The sequence below is a fragment of the Protomyctophum bolini genome (assembly GCF_963924005.1).
Source record: "Protomyctophum bolini genome assembly, chromosome: 13".
Classification (NCBI taxonomy): Eukaryota; Metazoa; Chordata; class Actinopteri; order Myctophiformes; family Myctophidae; genus Protomyctophum; species Protomyctophum bolini.
This window is the reverse complement of record NC_137874.1, coordinates 27,452,561-27,473,213: the sequence shown is the minus strand read 5'-3', so window position 1 is coordinate 27,473,213 and position 20,653 is coordinate 27,452,561. Positions and strand designations below refer to the sequence as shown.

At 42.7% G+C, this 20,653-nt stretch overlaps 1 protein-coding gene across 1 annotated transcript; it reads right to left on the bottom strand.

The window, feature by feature from the left end:
* Positions 1–1,885: 1,885 nt before the first annotated feature.
* On the bottom strand, positions 1,886–16,863 carry LOC308327463 (A disintegrin and metalloproteinase with thrombospondin motifs 15-like). Its single transcript, XM_080780972.1, has 8 exons — positions 15,712–16,863; positions 11,003–11,135; positions 10,330–10,497; positions 7,574–7,860; positions 7,116–7,293; positions 6,836–7,011; positions 5,119–5,294; positions 1,886–4,747 (listed from the first exon to the last, which is right to left on the bottom strand). Exons 1-8 carry the CDS (start codon positions 16,645–16,647, stop codon positions 3,952–3,954), a joined length of 2,850 nt encoding a protein of 949 aa, XP_080637098.1. The 5' UTR covers positions 16,648–16,863; the 3' UTR covers positions 1,886–3,951.
* Positions 16,864–20,653: the final 3,790 nt, after the last annotated feature.

The following is a 20,653-nucleotide window of genomic DNA, read 5'->3' as shown; positions in this document are numbered from 1 at the left end:
GTCGATTTACGAGCTCACAATGCATCGCATCCGCAACACGTCGTGAACTTGTAGATCGTCTTTTTATGGCGCACAAATATCATTCGACTCATCGAATCATGATTTGGGCACAAACCTCAGGGATCCAGAATTATACTTTCTCCAAAAGGAATTACACTTCCTTTTGGATGATTACAAAAAGTTGTGTTTGAAACTGTGAAGTGTGAACGAACCAGGATGGTATCAGGGATCGTTAGTAAAGAAGGTTTTCTCCTTTAAAGGCAAAACTTTTTCTGTAGTGGTGGAGCCAGCTGGCAGTTACTATGGTGTACAGTAATGAGACATGCTTTGTATATTAGGAAGGCTGAACACTGTTTTGGGACTGAGAACATTTAATTTAATTAAGTTTAAAGTTTGCATGTAACTGGGCCTCACAGAAGTATCAGATTTATTTCTTTGGATCAAAAACATAATGTGAAAGGACTCAAGGAGCCAAGCGTTCGTCTTGATAAGGAGTCTGGCATTCTGAAATCTATCAGGCCTGCAACTAGATACCACTGTGAGCCTGAGAACAGGCCAACTTGGGGAGCAAATAAACACTCTCACTGCCTGCCTTCCAGGTTTGCCTCATTCGACTCTTATGTAGGTCAGACAAGTCCTTGTCACTGACATGTCAGTATAGCTGTTTACAGTGGCGGCGTACATTTACTAGTACTGCACTTAAGTACAATATTGAGGTACTTTTACTTTAATTGAGATGTCCATTATACACTACTTTATTTCTTCTACTTCTTCTGAAGTGTATTAAAAAAATAGCCAATCGACAAGCTCACAATATGTAGCGAACAGTTTATAGACACATTTGAAAAGATTGAGTACTTTTACTTTGGTACTTTCTTTAATCTGTTATCTGGATCTTGTGACTGTATTTGTCTGTTATTGTCCTTTGTCGTATGTTTACTGTGTTTTAAGAGCTTTTAACTGCTGTAACATGAATAGCCCAATGTAAATAAACTTGACCTTGTTTGATATAGAAATGCGGTAGTAGAAAATACCTCCAAGTAGGCTACTTATTATCTGTGTCCACAGACCTCAGTCTGTTATGTGCTGACTTGTGTCATATTCGTGCCTCAACATTGCACACACTTGCATAGAAGAACTTGTAACAGAACATTTGCAGAAGAAAAAGAAACACATATTTGCAGGTGCATGTTTTGAGTGACCTACTTCTAAACTGTTTAGATAACTTTAACTGTTTGATTGAAAGCATGGAGAAACAAAGATTGAAGTCTGGAATGCTGCAAAACTAACACATGCTGACTAATCACCTTTGCGCCAAGATTTTATAATTATTTTATTTATTTTTCTAACATTTTATTTATCCAAGGAATGCTGAGTTGCTGACTAAGCATAGACTTAATTTGACTACCATATCATGGCTACAAAAATGAAAAATACAGACATTTTGTATCAATGTTGTTCATTTATTATTTTATTTGGAATAAATATACTGAAGTCAAAGACAACTGCAAATGCCAGCGTAGACAAAAATATGAAAAAAAGTATTTACATTGCTTATTTGCACACAGCTGATTGGATGTATACATGGTATACAAGGAAGCCCGTGCAGGTCATTGGATTCTTTTGCTGTACTGTACAAAGTGCAAAAGCTGATGAAAAATATTCCAAGTAATACAGGAACCATCTTTTAGTTGCACAACGTGGCCCTATTAAGAACCAAAACAAGAATATAATGGATTACAGGGATTTCATCAAGTGTGCAGAAAGAACGGTTTGGCTCAGGCTGTTGGGCCATGAATGAGGTGGTCCAGTGAAACACACATTCTGTACAACCATGCCAATCTCCCCCCCCCCCCCCCCCCCCCCTCCCTCCCTCCCTCCCACTTTATCGTTTCATCGGTAATAAATGATCTATGGCAACTGTGCCTACTTAATGGAGCTACAGCCCTGGCTGAACATTATGAACCGAGGAGACGAGAGTTCTGGTCAAATGATGCAAGCACCAATAGAAGAGAAACAAATGGCTCTTTTCGACTATAATAACTAAGCAAACTGTGAAGTATTTCACAGGTTCTGGTTTCCATAAGCTATGGCTCGCTTTCAGATAAGGTTCTCGGAACCTAATTTGGGCCCTGCTCAGGAGATGGTACTAGCCCTGAGTTCTGGAAACCCAGAACTCAAACATTTTCAAAAATTGCGGAATTAGCCTACAATAAAAAAGGAGCTGCATTGCGGTGCGTTTTGAGTTTTGTTCCGTTCATGGGCAGTTCTGGTTACAACGTAAACAAAATAGAACTTCACAGGTTCTGAAAAGTTTCAGGTGATGGAAGGTTCTGGGTTACCTTTCGTGGTCGAAAAGAGCCAAAGACAGAGGTTGAATGTGGCAGAGGAGTCACAAAGAGTCACATTACAGACCAAGTCATATCTTAGCTGAGCAGTCCAACATACGGTAGGGTGTAGCCTGATGACATCACTGTGAGCTAGCTACCATGCCAGCTGACACACAGCAAGACATTGGAGTGGTCAGTGTTTCCTGCCCTGTTTTGTGTCCAGCTTGTTCAAACGCCACCAGTGTGATTTCAGATTTCTATTTTTAACTGTTTCCATGACTGTTTCAGAGCAAAGTCTGCAGAAAGTCACCGTCTACACAGCACAGGTGATTTCTCCCTCATTTGGAGAGTACAAGAGAAGAAACACAAGGGTCCATTGTACCATTTTGTTATTGTTAAAAATTATAAATCTAGGATTTTTTTCCTCCGCTCATGTTAAAATTCTTGGAGTGAAATGTTTAGAACATGATGCTGTGGTAGCTCTCTCCCTTAGTCCCTGACCCAATTTGGATTGATACAAAGTAGATTTTTTTTGGGGTAGCAGCAGTGCAGAAGGTATGAATTAAAAAATAGGCAGCCTCTACAGCAAGGAACACACTGTTATGTGTATTATGCTGTGTTTCTTTTTGTATTTAAAGATTTCAAGAGGCACCATGGAAATGCAGCAGTGACATGATCATTGTCGACTTTCAGCACAACAGGCATCGTTATATTTTCACTGTTTCCTTTAAAAACAACTGTCCCGATTTAAGCACTTAAGACCATCAAAATAGCTTGTTGGCTCAAAACAGGGACGGGAGGGTTAAAGGGTGGTTCAAATTAAATTCTCCACATTTTTTTTTATATATATTTTTTTATCCCACGATTTTGTAACCCATTTTTCACCCCTGTGCCAATCATCTACTGTGATCCTGGGCTCTACACACCCTCCGCCAACCTGGGGAGAGCAACGGACTTAACTCATGCTCCCTTCATGCCTGAGTGTCCAAGTTGCTCCTTTACACCTGACAGGGGGGAGTTTCCCTGGTTGGACGTAGCGCGTGGAAGGAACACGTTTTTCCAACCAGTTCCTTTCCCCTCCATCAGGCGCCCCGGCTGGCCAGGGGGAGGCTAAAAAAAAAAGACGAAATTCTCCACATTTAAAAAGATCTACATTTTCTCACCATATTAAGTATTGTGCAATACTAGGGCATATTCTGTAGAGTTGTAGATTTTGTTGTGTATATAACAGTCGTTCAATACGGTCAATTCTGTTTTCATTTCCCCAACATATCACTTTTCAAACTACACAATTAACAAATGGTCAACCTGCTCTCAAGTTCTTTACTATAACGCTGCTCTGATCTGTTTGCACAACCCAACTAGAAATCTGCATTCAAAACTTGTCATAATGTGATAGTGAGAGTAATTGCATTGAGTCACCGGAAACTTTTACTCCCTGTATTATCATCTCCACTCTTCCAAGCAAGTTCTTCTCCAGCCTCTTTCACCCCATGTTGCAAATGGAAACACTTGCATCAAACAGACAGATTTCAGTGTGTGAATCTTATTGGTGGGTGGTGGTTTCCTGTTGGTCCGATCTAAAGGGGTTACTACAGTATATGGACAGAGGTTTTAGTCACTAGCAAGGCCTTAGGTTACAGAAGTCCAGCTCCTGTGGTTTGCGAGTGCCAGTGCAATGGTCCCTGGGGAGCAGCAGCCCAGTTTGCGTGGCGCAGCGCAATGGCCGCCTCTTGAAGCCCTTCCCACAGGTTCTGGAGCAGGGCGTCCACTCGCCAATATTCCACTCAGGACATGGGTCTCCGCAAACCCTTGTGGCTGATGGTCTTTTCGCAGGATCACAGTCTAACCCCGGCTTCCCGTCTGGCTGCAGACATTGCACCATCCTCCTCTGGATGCCATTTCCGCAGGTCACGGAGCACTGGTCCCACCCTGTGGATATCCACTTCCCAGGTTCAAGCCTGTCCTTACTGTAGGAGAGCTTCTTCAGGACGTCTTCGCCCGTTTCCTTGACACCGTCCTCAGCCAGGACGCTGTTAGAGGAGCGCGCACGACTCTCCTTTTTCAGAGTCTTGTCCTCCTTGCTGTCACGGGCCAGGTAGAAGGAGTAGCGGATGCGAGGGGGGGTCATCTTGCCCACCGACAGCACCTCCACTGTCAGGAACTCTCCCAGGGGCTTGACAGCCTGCAGAGTCTCAGAGACTCCCGCTGTGCCACTGTAGCGCATCAGGCTGTTCTTCACTATGATGTCGCGCTCCACTGCAGACACCACATAGTTCCCATTTAGCAGGTACTCTCCATAACTGTTCTTCACCGCTAGGTAGTTGTCATCTCTCACCATGCCTTTGTAGCCCCGCTGACGGACGTCGATGTTGGCGGCGCCCACTGGCAACATGACCACAAAGTTGTAGCCGTTTCTGCATGACAAAACATAATCCCGGTGCAGTCACACCGACAATGATGCTGTTAATAACTGAATTATCCATTCATTTCATGTTCATTCTATGATTGAATTATTTGTAAAGAGTAATTACGACCTTTCAATTTATATGATGATGAAAGTGAAGGTTAATAATAGCAATAAGAATATTTGACATTCAGAGCTAGTTATCAAGTGTGTCACAACAGCAATTGGGTGCCCATGATCCAACCTACAATAACAATACTGTGTGTTCGAATGCTGTCATGCTAGTGCCACTTTGCATCCCCTAGATTTAGACTACTGAGAAGCATTCTGCTAAGACGTTTGGTCTCTATTGCAGCTCAACAAAGTGAGGGATTCACTTACATAGGTCTGGTGAAGAGGCCTGACACCTTCTTACAGCCCTTGGTGTCACCACCACAGATTCCACACTTGTTAAACTTCTTATTGGAGGCCAGTTTCCCATCACAGCCAGCTTTGATGCACTTCCCTTGGACACACACCCCTGGTGAGTCTGGAGAGCAGGATGTCCCATCGACCACCTTTAGTACACAAATGTACTTTTATTAACACCCTATACTTAGAAAACTTGAGTTGTCTTTATATGACTGCAAATAGCCGCAAGTACTTTTTTTTACTTGTTTTTACCCAGGTATGGCTTGTTGTGTCCTGATAAATATCTTTAAAACACAAAATTTCCCATTTTTTCCCCACAATTAAACAATAATCGATGTCAGCGCTTGTGAAGTCAGTAGTAAAATAATTGTTCCTCATCTTGATGAAAACGCGTGTGTTAGGCATACATGCGCATGCATATGAATGTGCATGTAAATTGAATGTGCGTGTGTCCAAAGTCAAGCGTGTGCACAAACATTCGTGTTCATTTAAGGGTCCCGTAGGTATTTGAAAACATGGTCACAGCCCGTTAGTTTGATATGCGTTGGTTATGGTAATCAGCAGTAAAGTCTGATTCATCATTTACCGAACGGTGGCGTTGCATGCCGAAAATTGCAGAGCTACAACCCCAGAGGTTGGTAACTTTTAGGTGGCTGTAGGCAGTGTAGGTGCAAAGTGGTCAGTAAAGTGTAAAAACACACACAGCCCAGTAGAGTACTGTGCTTCAAACCCTATACTATTTTATCTATTTTATGTTGGGGCCCTAACACGTGACAAAACGTAATTGGATAAGTTAGCTAAACATGTAATTGAGCACATTGAGCCTCCTCACACCACATACCATAATAGAAGAGGCCCAAATGAAACCATGCCATACAGTATGATAAACCGCTTAGAATATAATGTCCAGTGAATTTTATCCTATATCGGCTCCTCCTCAGATGACATAATGGTGTGAAATGTGGACCGTGGGTTTATTCAAAGCCTGCTCAGGCTCACTCTACACAGAGATAAGCCCTCTCTCCTCCCCCTCTTCATTCCTGTCTTGCTACATATACATGTCATGTATATGTACTGTACTGTACTGTATGTACTTCAGTATTATTCTCCATTCGTTAAATCTGTATATATTGTATATATGAAAATAAATAAATGAATGGAGACTACTGTGTGTCTGCGATAGAATTATAGATAAAACTTTCTTGGGGGAAAAACTAACTAACTGTCTGCAAATAGCCGCAATTGATCAACGCTGACATATTGTTGCTGTCGGGCAGAAACGACATATCTCCATATTTAAACGTTTTACGTAAAATAATGACCTACTTTGTCATACTGCAGTACTGTGTCACACTAAAGTTACTGTAAAGAATAGCCGATCTACAAGCTCTCAACAAGTCGCATCTCGCAACACATTGTGAGCTTGTAGATCGGCTACTTGTGAAACATTTTTAAAGTGAAAGTAGCTGTGGTTGTCTGTGGGTTTTATAAATATTGAACCAATGAAACGTATTAATAATAGCTTATAATAACTACATTGGATCCATTGGAATACAGGTTATTTTTCCCATTTCCTGCAAAGAAACAGTTTCGGAGATACATTTCCATCCAACAGCAAAAAGCTTAAATCATGGGTGCAACTTATTTACAAAACCCGTCCACAGACAGCGTAGGTGGACCTGCTCACCTTGGGTGCCAGGACGTAGAAGTACCCGGTTCCGTTGGCCCTGCAGATGAGCTTACACTTGTCCTCGGGGGACACGCCAGAGTACTTTGGTACCCACTCCACGGAGGGAGTGAGACGATTCGTGTTGAGGTTGTAGCCGTTGAAGACCGCACATTGCTCCTCACGGTAGCTCTTACCTGCAAACACAGTGGGGAAGGAGGGTGCAAGAGGTCAGGAGGTGAAACAACCCCCAGGGGGGAAACATCCTCCAACATACTTGTCTGTTTTCAGCAACTCGTACCTGTGTCAGGGCAGGGGTTTAGGTTGCACGATCGGTATTTGACCCGCACCCCTTGGCAGTATTTACCCCCGTTTGATGGAACTGGGTTGTTGCACTCCCTTTTAGCCAACTGTACACCTCCTCCACATGTGCGTGAGCAGGATCCAAACAAACCCCACTTCCCCCAACGCCCAGCCACCTAAAGTAGGGAGACAGGGAACAGTGGGGTAATACAGTATAGCTCTTGCTGCATTACACCTCAGTCCATTTCCATACAGGTGACACATTTTACACCACTCAGACAGCTTTTGGAACGCTATGATAGGTCTAAGTTGATACTGATAACTCTGTGTGTGTGTGTGTGTGTGTGTGTGTGTGTGTGTGTGTGTGTGTGTGTGCGCGTGTGCGTGTGCAGTGCGCGTGTGCGTGTGCAGTGCAACTGCGCGTATATGATGACGGACATTTCGTAGTAGGCTTACCCTAACATCATAGACGCCCTGCTTGTCAGAACAGACGCCCCTGATGCAGACTTGGCCATCCCCACACTTTGTACCGTCTGCCCAGGGGAAGTGTCGCGTCTGACACACCAGTTGGCCATTGTTTTTTCCTGTGCACCACAGACGGCCACACGGTGGCTGCATGAAGGGGCAAGGCTTTGAACCGTCTCCGAACGCCAGCTCACACTGACGTTCTAGGCCATATGCGACTCCAGGTAGCACGTCAGGCAGGGCCAAGGGCTTCTGGGGCTGGTCCAGCAGACACTCACCTGGATCGGAAAGACTAAGTGTGACTGTAGTCCAATTTTATGTATACTTTGGTAAGTAAAGTAACCAAGGCACACACCAACACTGGGAGTTTTTTTTTTTATCAGTGAAGTTTATTGTCTTCAGTGATAGTCAACAGTACTTTTGCAAGAAAGGTGTTTTGTGTCAGTGTGTGTGTGTGTGTGTGTGTGTGTGTGTGTGTGTGTGTGTGTGTGGTGGGGGGTTGTCGAATGAAATAGCAGCAACACCATGTAATGTTTAATGAAATCATGTAATAATTAAAAGAGCTTCTTTAGATATCGCTGATGGTTCAGTATAGCAAACAGAACAGAGACACATCAGTAAGCCTAAACGCACCCTTGTTTAACTCCTCTCTTGTTGGGTGACAGTCATCAGTCTTGTGTTTGAGGTTTTGAGGTGCAAGGGTTAACATTACAATAAAGAGAGACACGGTCCTTTCCAGGAACAGCCTAATATAGTGGTTAGGGTTTGACGAGCAGGTGTTTGGGAAACATGAAAGACCAGCATCAGAGAAAGAGCGGGGTTGTAGGTGGTGGTATTTTAACACTTGGAACTCCCAACTTCTCACCCTTAAGGGGAATTCACACTTCAGAAATAAGTGGTTTTCCTGGTGAAAAAAGTGCTGTTGCTTTCTTTCAACTCATTACACTGTAACCTACTTATTTTGTTGTTGTGTATTAGTTTGGCAAGTGGCAGCACAAGTGTGCTGTCAAATTTGTGATAGAAAATTAAATAGAAAATTAACAACACACAGTAAGCAGAATGAAATGAAAACAAAGTCTGCTCTCCCACTCTAATGACAAATCATCAGACCATGGCTGTGTTTATTGGTGGTTTATGTCCATTGGCAGAAAAGTTGTTGCAAAAACTAACATCTCATACTGCACCAAAGTGTGGTGACATGTCTTTTCCCCAAAACAGCCACTCCTTTTTGAAGTATTTGCGGCTTTCTTCTATAAGGAAAAGCTACTTTGTGATATTAACTCTTGTTTTCATGACATAGAAGAAAACATTGAACAATGTCTCCTGACAGTCAAATTAAGTGTTTTATATAATGCATCACTGTGTGTTTTTCTTTTCTGCAGGATTCTCTGAAAAAGACAGGAGACAGTCATTCTATTTTGAGTAAACCTGCATGGGAAATGTTGGGCACTGCACCTCGCTGTCCAAACCACTGTGGTGGCTCTCCCTAGAACAACCCCTCTAATTTGGGACAGATGCAGAACAGATTTAAATAAAAGTTAGCAAGGTTCTGCAGGCCAAGTTCAGTGGTTTGCACTGCTTGGCAATCCTTCTGCAACCCACAGAATGCATTTCTACAGATGCCTCTGTCCTTCTCCAGTATATCCTTTGAGGAAATGTAAAATATTGTGCAGCAGGTTACACAGTCAGATGTCACATTTCAAGTACTGATACAGTATGTATACTGAATGTTCAAATGAAAGAATAACAACGCAACGCTCTTGATCACATTATTTCAATTGATTATTAGGAAACATAAAGCTGAGGCAAAATAGAAAATGTATAGAATTTTTAAATGTAAATGTCAATTCAAGCCAAGGTCAATAGGCTTGCCTCTGCACAGCAAACATTTTTAAAGCATACGTATCAGGGTCCACTCCAGTGGCAAAATTGACCAAGGACAGACAAATCTCTGTGGTTATGTCAGTGTCAACATGTGCTCTTGCAATGTAAGCAGTTTGTTGCCAACGTCACATTTTTTTTTCCTTTTCTTTTTTTTCTTAATTGTTACCATCAAGTGATGTGAGGGCCACCATCTTATATAAGGATCTCTATCTTTAGGGTCTTTGCAGCAGACCTCATTCAATAAAACCATAAGTCCTTAATAGAGAAGATTCCAAGACTGCCAGGTGAACTGGTATATACTGTACTTCTGCTCTCCTAATTAAGTGGGTGGCGTCACCCCAGTTGTCACTAAAGTCCTATAACTAGTGTTGCTAAATCACACGAGTGTGAGGCTGACACAGACCTGCAGGTCTCGTACAAAGATACGTTCTAGTCTGAAAAATATGTGCCTTGTGAAGAACAGGTCAAAAATGTACTTCATTGACTTTAAGTGGCGAAAGTATCTCTGCTTAGTATCTGTCACTTCTTTATTGCAATTAAGAGATTCATGGCCTGCTTCTGGTCTCCTAAAGGGGCAGGCACCCACAGGAAACAAATACAGGAAACATTAAATAATACAATGTTGAGAGCTAACACTAAGAAGAATTTCACCCACGCTTTGACTTTGACACTTGTGTGTGAATGTGACAATAAAGTTTGATTTATTGAAATCAATGGAAGTTGGTCTGTCTTGGTTTCCTCCTACCGTGTTTGGTCAAATCATTCGTTGAGAGTATACAAATGTGACCAAATGCACCCGTAATAGATTAATTAACACTGAGGATTTACTGTGCACAGATACTACAGGGGTACCAATGACTCACCGTGCCCACTGTCTAGAAAGTCTGTGATGATGGCAGCACTACAAGGGGACCAGGGAGTGGTGCGGTTGATCTGAATAAGCGTGGGGGACATCATGTGGTTGTCCTGAAGCTTCCCAAACACATCCTCACAGGCCTTCACGTTGTCATGTGGCATGTTGAACACATGGCCTGCCGAGGAAAAGCAGATGGACAGGACGGGGAGGTCATACACCATGTCTTTCAACACTGAACGGACATTTTCCACAAACTACATGATTAGAATAGATGGAACTATGATTATCAGTACATAGGGGAAAAGGAGTATTTACTGGTTCCCAGAGTAGGAGAATTACTTTTGTGCATTTGCCCAGCGGATGGCAGCACACAGGAGGAGCTGTTACCGTTTAAACATTTAAATTTGAGGACATTGATGTAAATATTGGCTGTTGGAATAGTTCATATATAATTTATAGTTCAATTTAAGTTTTGTTTGATCTTTATCTTGTTTTGTTTCATTCATTGTTGTCATTATCCAACAGATTTGTGACTTGTGTGTTATTTTTGTGTCTTGTTCAGGGACACTTTGACACACTTTGACTGGGCGAGCCGAGGGTCTTCCAACTCCCAGAGCCTCTCTACCGGTAAGTCCACAAGAACGTAGATGTGTATGATGGTGTTGAACGACTGCACTCACCAAGCTCATGAGCAGTAGTGAAGGCAGAAGGCAGGCCATCATCTTCAATCACAGAGCAACTCCGTTTGGGATCACACATGGTGCCAACATCAGCCATGCCCAGAGTGTCACAGGTGGAGGCTCCACATAGGTCCTGGAAAAGGGACGAAACATACACAATTTACTGCTAAGCTGGTCCGTGTGCTTCAAAACCTCAGCTCAACTAATCACGGTATCGACTTCCCATGCTTGCTGCACTTAAGAGCGGCGTGATAATTGTTTGTGAAACAGTTTTATGGTGCTAGGGCCAGGCATTTTGCCACCCAGTCCGTAATTATTTTTAGTGGACAAGTATGTTTGGACTCACCTTCTAATATGAGGTAATGTAACTGTCTCCAATCATAACATTTCCACACCAAGAGAGATGTTTCCAAATGACCTATTTCTCTACCGCAACGTTTTAAACACAAATTTAGTGTGTATGCATTTGGACCAGTTGACTGCACCTCCTAATCACAGGGCTCACTGACAACTTTTGGAGTAACCACCATGCTGCAACGCCCTTCTGTCTCAATCCCTGAACAGAACTGTTCCTCTAGCCTCAGACGCAGGACAATAACATCTAGCCGCTGAAGAGAATGCACTGTTTTTCTCAATCTCACTTCAACACTAAATCACTCAAACCCCAAGATGATTTGTTCCTCTTGATCATACATGCAAAGTGAAGAACTAAAGTACTATGACAAATTATTTACAGTATAAAGCACAGTTGCTAGCCAGTGAAAATCCAGTCCAGATGTGTTCATGTGTGCAGATGACGTATGCAGGACCATTTATTGACTAAAAAAAAAAAGAAAGAAAGAAAGGAACAGCCATGTCAATGAGTTTGTTCTCTGCAATGACCTACTTCCCACATCTGTCATCTATCTTTTTCTTTTGGTGTTGATGTTGCCATTTGATACGAAAGATGTCTGTTAAATATCTCTCGGCAAAGTAAAGCACCACTGTTGGTTTCTATTCATTTTGTGCACAGATAAGTATGCACTTAATGGTGGACCCTGTAAATTGGTGAGTTTGCCAGTGGCTTTATACTAGGGCTTTGGGTCCATTCAAAATGAATACTTAATTCATTTAGTTGTTGAGCAGTAACAATACTACTAATTATGTGGACTAGTGAACAATGCCTCTGCAACATTAATATCATAATAACATTAATAAGCATAGTTTATGAGATCTGGAAATGTTTAGTTGTGTTCTCTTAAGCCCAGGTCTATTGTGTACATTAATAAGAAACTATAGTTACAGTATTACCAGCCACCTCCCTCTGGGGTAATATAAATGTGCCAGGTTTATGGCTAGAATCCCTTACTAATGCTCTGGAGAAAAAGGGCTATTCACACACAATGCACATCTTGTGTAGCTTAGTTAAGTAAATAAATGTGCAACAACTTCATAGAACAACCATGGAAGCTGCCGAGTTTAAAGGAAACCATAACTGCCTGAGGACAAAGCCGAGTTGGTCTTCATAAAAACTAAAAATGACACTGTGGGCTGGTAAACAGTAGACAGACTCTGACTGATATAATAAGTAAGATAGAAAAACACTGTATACAAAAACAATACCACTGACTAAAACTCTGTCATCATATCATTAATCCAGATAGAAAACTATGATCTATTCTACACTGATCAGACTTTGTTCAATCAAAAACACATCACAGGTGAGCACAAACCTGACTCACAGGCTTGATGATTGCAGTCCAATCTAATCCATAGCCAACATTTATACCATGGGACTGGAAAGGGTTTATATAAAGTTTTTTATATGCATGCAACACTATGAGATATTATCCTAGATAGGAAAATGTATTAAATAATGGTCCACTAATTATTTTAATGATATCATTGTGTCCAATAGTTAATAGATGCATTATGTGTAAACAAAGGATTGTATTTAGCCTGTCCTGTCAATTCCCAGTGTTAGTGAAAGTCATGTAAGGGTGGCTCGGGTGGCGCAGTGGTAAAGTCCCTGCCCACCACCATGGAGGGTGTGGGCTCGAATCCACCGGGGTGCAGCCAGCTTTATTCAGCATCTATGCAAATTCAAATTTGGGGTTGATCGAATGATGCATTCATGAGCCTTACTGCAAACAGGGAAGGCAGTCATAGCCAATCAGAATGGAATATGAAACATCACACCCGTGTGAAGTGAGGGGCGCTCTTATCATCATACATCATCTCATTCTGGCCAATCACAATTTGCATCCTCACTTTTGTCTTCAATGTTTGTGTTTACACACTTGTGTCTTCAATGTTTCTTCAACACTCAAAGCTGGATATAGGAGGGGCTATTGCCCTTCAAAAATGTATCACATGACTCCAGAGATCATGCTGATTGATGTATGCAAGTTTTGGAAACAGTATATGGGAAGTTGCATCATGGAATCCAAGGAATCCAGGGATGGAGTTATAGGTTATTATATGAACCAAGGGTAAAGAGTTATAGGTTATTATATGAACCAAGGGTAAAGAGTTATAGGTTATTATATGAACCAAGAGTAAAGAGTTATAGGCCAAAGTGCAAAGTAGCTTGGTGTAACACCAACCATCATGAGGCTGATTTAAAAGGTTTAGTCTTCCTTGGCCTATTGTTTTCATTTCTTTCTTTCTTTTTTAAGTACAGAAACAGACATTTTAACCAAAGACTTAACACCACATCTTAAAGAGAGGAACTGGTAGTTTCTTTCACAATCTGAATGATGGTGTGCTAACAGATTCTAGTCAGCTGGGACAGAACAGACAGTCAGTTTGCAGCCAGTTTTACAGAAACTGATCTCATGTGTTGCAATCCATGACAATGAAATAACCTGTGCATTCTGAGATAGATTTTGCTCACATCTGTATCATCATCTAATGTTCCATTACTTGTGTGTTTGTTGTGGCCCTGTTGTTGACAGCAATTCCGGATTAACCATTTTCTTACCTTAATCTGATTATTATATCCAATAACGAGTGGTACAGGTAAAGGACTATATAACATCCAGGGCGCAGCGTGTAGATCGCTATTTGTCATACAACAAAGTCTATGGGACTTAACTAGTTACTTTTCACAATCCTTCCTATTCATTTTCTTCATAAACATCCATAAACTGTTTTCACACACAAAGTACTAGTTGCTTCTGACAGAATCTTTTGTTTACCATGCCATTTTAGAAATATCACACTTCATGAGAGTTTACGTTCCACAGCAAAGCTGTCCTGTATTCTTATACTGGTCAATCTCGGAAGTGGCTAGGCCAATCATTCTATTAAAAAAGAACCTTCCTGTGAATAACAGCTGCCAGGTGTCAGGCACAGCAACAAGTCATGACTCACTGTCCGTAGGAATGATCCCTCATCCTTTTTTTATGAGCATTGTCATGCAAACTGACCACATAACATCCACACTGTCTGCTCCATGCATATGAACCTAAAGATTGGTAACACACACAAAACAAAACAAAAAAGTATATACACATATATCAGCTAAAATGCGCTTTCCTAATCCCTTGGGGGAAATGGGTCAGATGTGTATATGATGTGTATATTCACGTAATCTTCTAGATAAGTAATCTGAGGTGTCATGAGTAAAAGAATGTGGGAGAATTTAGAAACATGAACAGGAAATACAACCTGCCAACCAGAGCAGAAAACTGAAGAATGTGATGTACTGTAGAGAGGCAAGACTACAGCGCTAATGCAGCTGCAAAGAAGTTCTGCTCTGGACTGGAGTGGCTACAGTTGAAGACAGCCAACAACAGATGAGGCAGACACAGAGGGAGAGGACATCACTAACATGTAGGACCCCCCCCTCCTCCTCCTCTCCTTCCCTCAGGGGTCTGTTTAATAGGGAGCAGGCAAGGAGGTGGGACGGGCTGGAAAGCCCACAGCTGGAGGAAGAATGGGAAGGTTGAGGGAAGTCTCCTTCTCTAGTCTAGTGCATCCCTCAGGGCAGTGACACTCTAAAAGGTTGGCTATAGATTAGATAACACACCATGCTACACAATTAGCTGTGTGATTTGATATTGTATGTAACGTCACATTTGACCAAAAGTCATCCTGTTATTTTAGTCTTGCATTTTACTGGAGAAATCCCTGAAACTCTAAGTGCATCCGCAGCTGTTCCTTTATGCTTGCCAACTATAACAGCTTCCTGAACCATGGAACAACCTCTTAATCCAGGTACAGAAGAGTTAATAAACCTGTGTGCAGCTGTATCGGCTGGTTTGTTTCTCCAGCTGTACACCGAAGACTCCCCTGTAACAGTTGAAGGAAATCTATCCAAGAGGACAAAAGGCTAATGGATGATCATGTATCATGGAGTTGAGTAATGGCTAATAGCAGTGATTTTGTCTTGGACCTGCACATCATGGGCCAAATATCTAGAGGTGCACAAAATAATTGTGTTTTTTTAAACTAGCCCTTGAGAAAACAAGGCTGCTCGATTTATAGGACTCAGGACATCAACTCTGTGACCTATCAACTATTGATCAATACTGATTATAGGTCCAGATTACAGGTTGAGATTGTATGTAATCATTATTTTTTTACTGAACACAATAGATCTGCCAAAACACAATTAACATCTATATTAATCATTGGTGAATTGGCCCACTTTATACAGTATGCTACTGTCCAGATAAACATCTCCACTGTAGACAATCTCACATTGATCCAAAGCCTACCCTTACCTGCTTAGTGAACAGAATTGCTGTATCCCAATACTCTGGATGCTTGTCATTATACTTGTTCATCTTTTTCTGCCAAGTGCAAAAGTTCCTCAGGGTCATTGCTGCGTTGCCAGACACTTTTGGTCCCTTTTCAACCTCGCTTAGCACCACGAACTTCACAACTACGATACTTATGGAGTTAAGAATACTGGGATGTTTGTAGAGTCTAGCTGCCACGGACATCAAGGTCAAGAGGTAATGTTTTAGGTCATCTCCATGGAACTCAGCCATGGCTTCATCGGCGACTACAAGTGTCTCCACATATCTGGGAATCGAAGCGAATCGTTTTGATCTTCCCATACCTTTCAGCAGCGTTTCAGTTACATTGTTATTACTTTTCAGGTGCTTATATTTCTCCAAGGACCGCGCAACCTCAGGACTTATGCCACTGTCCACTGCGCACCTGGAAGTTGAGCTGGCATTTAGGTTGCTTTTGATCCGGCGCTGGAGTATGTGTGCGCTCCCGATCCCGACCACGCTGGTATCATTTTGGACCGGACTGATGAAATATTCCCACTGTTGGTAACCAAATGCGCCTTGCACCCCCTTGCACACGCTCAATGCTGCGTATGAATATTGGTCTGAGTTTACATAGCCTGAATAAAAACACCGGCTTAGATCAGTTGCAACATCGTTAACCAAGATTGTGTCTTGCGCAGAGACAGATGGAGCAAGAAAAATGGAATCTTCATGTAAATCGAGCACTAAATCCTGCTGGAACGCATGTATTTTCAGAACACAACTTCCTTTGAAAATATCCGCAGCGTTGTCCAAATCCCCCTTCTCATAATTTTGGTTATCCAGTCTAAGTGGAAAGCAGAGCTCACTTTCCATACAATGAATGGGTTTCGAGAGTGAGGCTATAAAATACAGGAGAAAGACTGTCCTGATAAACATGACGATGTTTGCATTCAAGAGAGAATGCAAAAAAATGCCCACAACACAAGGAAAATGCAATCTGGCAAAGAAATCGATGAGAGCTGCAGAATCAAAATGAGAGGGTAATCCCACAGTAGCCTATTATTCTACTACAACACTGCAGCTCTAATTCCACTCAGTGCAAACTCCTCCTGGTCATGACCCATTCCCATCCTCCACCTGTGTGCTGACTCCGAGTCGTATTCTGCCTTCTGAGTGTGGACTTTATGCATGTGTCTTTGAGGGGTGTGTTTGGGAAAGCTCATTGGATGTGCGTCTTGTTTCATTCAAGGTTACCCTGCGGCCACTTGAAACTTTGCAAATCCTAACAGCCTACACGAATTGAGACTTCCTCCCACCGGACCAGGGCTTCACGTGCTGTGTAGTGTGTGGTGCATGCCACACAGCACACTTTGCATGCACATCTGGATAGCTTATTCTCATCGGGACCAATTAATTTAGGTACGGTATTTAGATAATAAATAGCCTATAAATGGCGAAATATATTTATCAGCTGCTCTTTTTTTTAAATTATTGCTGACCCCCCTGGTATAAACAGGCCTGTGCCAGGGGGTTCAACCGAGCACTGAACCCCTGAGATTCATCTTGAAGTACCCCCTATATATGTTTTGCTATAAATAGTGAACAATCAACTCTGTCTCACTTTACGCTCAGTGCACTTTTTATTGCCATTCTACTGTGTACAGATAAATAATATCTATTTATTCATCATTCATTTTTTTTATCCTATATTTTCATCACCATTTTGTGAACCCCCTGCAGAACCGGCCCCTATAGGTGTTCACGTAGGTCTACCCCTGGTTGAGAACCCTGCTCTATAAGGCCTACATAATTATGTTTAGGTTTATAGGGCCACAACTGCTAGAGGGGCCACATGATCAGGTCTTTCTTCTTTTAATATTTTCGCCATATCTGGAATGGCCAGAAGGCGAGGATTGTGTTTTTGCCCCTGTCCGTCTCTGTGTCTGTTTGTCTGTCTGTTACGCAAAGGGGATTTTCCTTTCCAAAATTACACACAATTGGCGACGCCCCCTTCTGTGATGCACGTGGAACTGCCTCTCATGAGCGGACTGCATCCAAGCCCCCAGAACGGCTGTCCAATGTTGAAGCTGCCACTACCCAACTAGCCAAAACTGGAACTGCAGCACGTTCATTCTGTGACGTCATGTGCGTAATCTAACCCTGACTTCAAATTTGAGTCCGCTCGCTCGAGCCAATGAGTTATAATGGTCATTCCGGCAGTCTTCTGGGTGCTTCAAACGCCACTGAGCAAATTCTATTGAAATGAAGAGCAGGGGGCGGGGCTGTCGCTCCCGGTCCACTCTATAAATGGTAAATGGTGCATTTATATAGCGCCTTTATCCAAGGCGCTTTACATAGATTGTGCATTACATTCACACACACATTCATACACTGATTGCAGCGGAAGCCATGCAAGGTACCAACCAGCCTATCGGGAGCAATTTGGGGTTCAGTGTCTTGCCCAAGGACACTTCGACATGTAGACAGGAGGAGCCGGGATTCGAACCGCTGACCCATGGATCATTGAACGACCTGCTCTACCTCTTGAGCCACAGTCGCCTATACTTTATTTGCAACCGTAGGTCGCAGATTATGAAAACCTGCAAAACCTGTCAGTCCGCCCGTCGATACGTCACTCCACCATATATGGCCGTCAGTACATCACACCTCGTGACATGTCACGCCACCATATATGGCTGTCAGTTCATCACGCCTCGTGACACTCCATATATGGCCATATATGAATATCACGACACTGACCTCATCAAACCCTGGATAGCCATACATGGAGAAGACTGGATCATCACCTAGATCTGCATATATGGAGCTGGCCAGCAACTCTATATCTGGCATCAAACCTCAAACCCTTAGATCTCCATATATGGAGCTGACCTGTTCTGACATGTCAGAACAGGTCCCTCCCCACCCGTCCTTCCTGTTCTGACATTCTATGTTGATCTGACCATCATAATGGCCAGTACAGAATTTATTCCATGTTGATCTGACCCCCCATGCCAAAGTGCCAGCGTTTGCCCAGCAGTCTGTTGTCACCCAGGCGGATGGGTGCACGCGAACTCGCCCTTTAGGGCGTCTTACTGGTAACTCTATGGGAAATCCCAATGGTAGACGCCTTCTTTGGCTCTGGGCCGTTTGTCTCTTGAGGGAAGGCAACATGGAGGCAAGAGAATCCTTGCGAAGCATAATGAAAGCAAAGCTTGCCAAGTTCGGTAGGCCAATCAGAGGCGCGACTCCCTCTTTCCCAGCTGCACTTGCTTTGGCAATGTCCCGGAAAAGACATGCTGTGATTGGCCAGTAGTCACTTGAGTGGCAGCGACGCAGCATGCCTTCATCCTCCCGTTGGAGACAGGTCGCTCCAACGCTGCATATATATATTTTAATATCTATGGAAATCCCGGTCGCAGCTGTGACTGATTGACCAGCTAATCTCGTCCTCGACGCTAGAGTCTAGACAGATCAACGTTAAACTTTGTGCACACGAGTCACAAGGCTGAGGAAGAACCTGCTCCCCAAATCAGCCTTATGGTGGCGCTATAACAGAATAACATAGAACTCTTGAACTGTAAGTCATACAATCATTTTTCCCTGGGTCCCTTGGATTATGACACAACTCCCCAGTCCCCATAGTCCCTGCCAAATACCGCCTGACAAGACTTTCCACAATTTTCAAAAAACACTTCTTGGTACTAAGCTACTCCTTTTTGAAAAGAAAATGGAACAAATGATGAACTGACCACCAAAAATGCTACAAATCATGATTTTGTTTTTTCACCAAATTAGGTAGAGCATCATGTGACAATGATTGGTGGTTTTCATAGTCCATATTTCTTGTTTTGCCAAAATCCAATCATCCCCAAATTGAAATAGCATGTTGCATACAGCGCACCACCAAAAGCACTTTCACTGGGGGTGCCACAAATGTTAAACGCTTCCCATCTGTCGTATAAACTATTTCCCCTGCAGCTTCTTTGTGTCCTGGTGGGCAACTCTGTGGCTGGACCCCATCCATGACTGTGACTGACACAGCCCACAGCAGTTATGCGAGCAGGCCTGGCGAAGATCTGCATTAAGAGTAAGACTGCAGTAGACCACTTCTATAGTTTTATTGAGAGGTGTGTGTGTGTAAACACAAACGTTGTCCTAACACAAGCATTAAATGCCATTGACAATGAATGGACAATTTTGAGTGGTTGTGTAAACACAATGAGATGATGTATGATGATAAGAGCGCCCCTGACTTCACACGGGTGTGATTTTTTTAAATGTTATATGGAATAAAAAGAGAATAACTTGTAAGAAGTCTTACATAAATATATAGCCTAATATAATGCAGTTGAAGGCAATAAAACATTGCAGTGCATATCAGTGCAAGCCTTGACAATTTATGCACTTGCAGATCCTACAACATTCTAATAAAGTAAGCTGTCACCTCACCTGTCTACACCACTGCTTTGTGGTTAGTATGGTAGTCTATAAGTGGAAAGCAATTAAGTAGGGCAACAACAAGTACAATTTCACACACACACACACACACACACACACACACACACACACACACACACACACACACACACAGCCTATATACTTTTCCTCAAAGAATCATGAACTGCCTGTTGCTGAACTACATGTTGCATGCACCTCTTGGTACGTGCACCTCAAAGGCCCTTAAAACAAGGCTCCAGACTTCCCAAAACAAACTGGTCAGGCTACTACTTGGCCTCACTCCCCTAACCCACCTCACCCCTGCTCGTTTTGACAATCTGGAATGGCTTAGGGTTGACGACAGAGTGCAGCATCTTGCAATGGGTCTGGTCCACAAGATTCGCTACACCACCATACATGTTTCTAAATACTTCCTTAATGTCAACGAAGTCCACACCCACAACACGAGTTCAACATACCATGTGCAACCCAGATTCGGCAC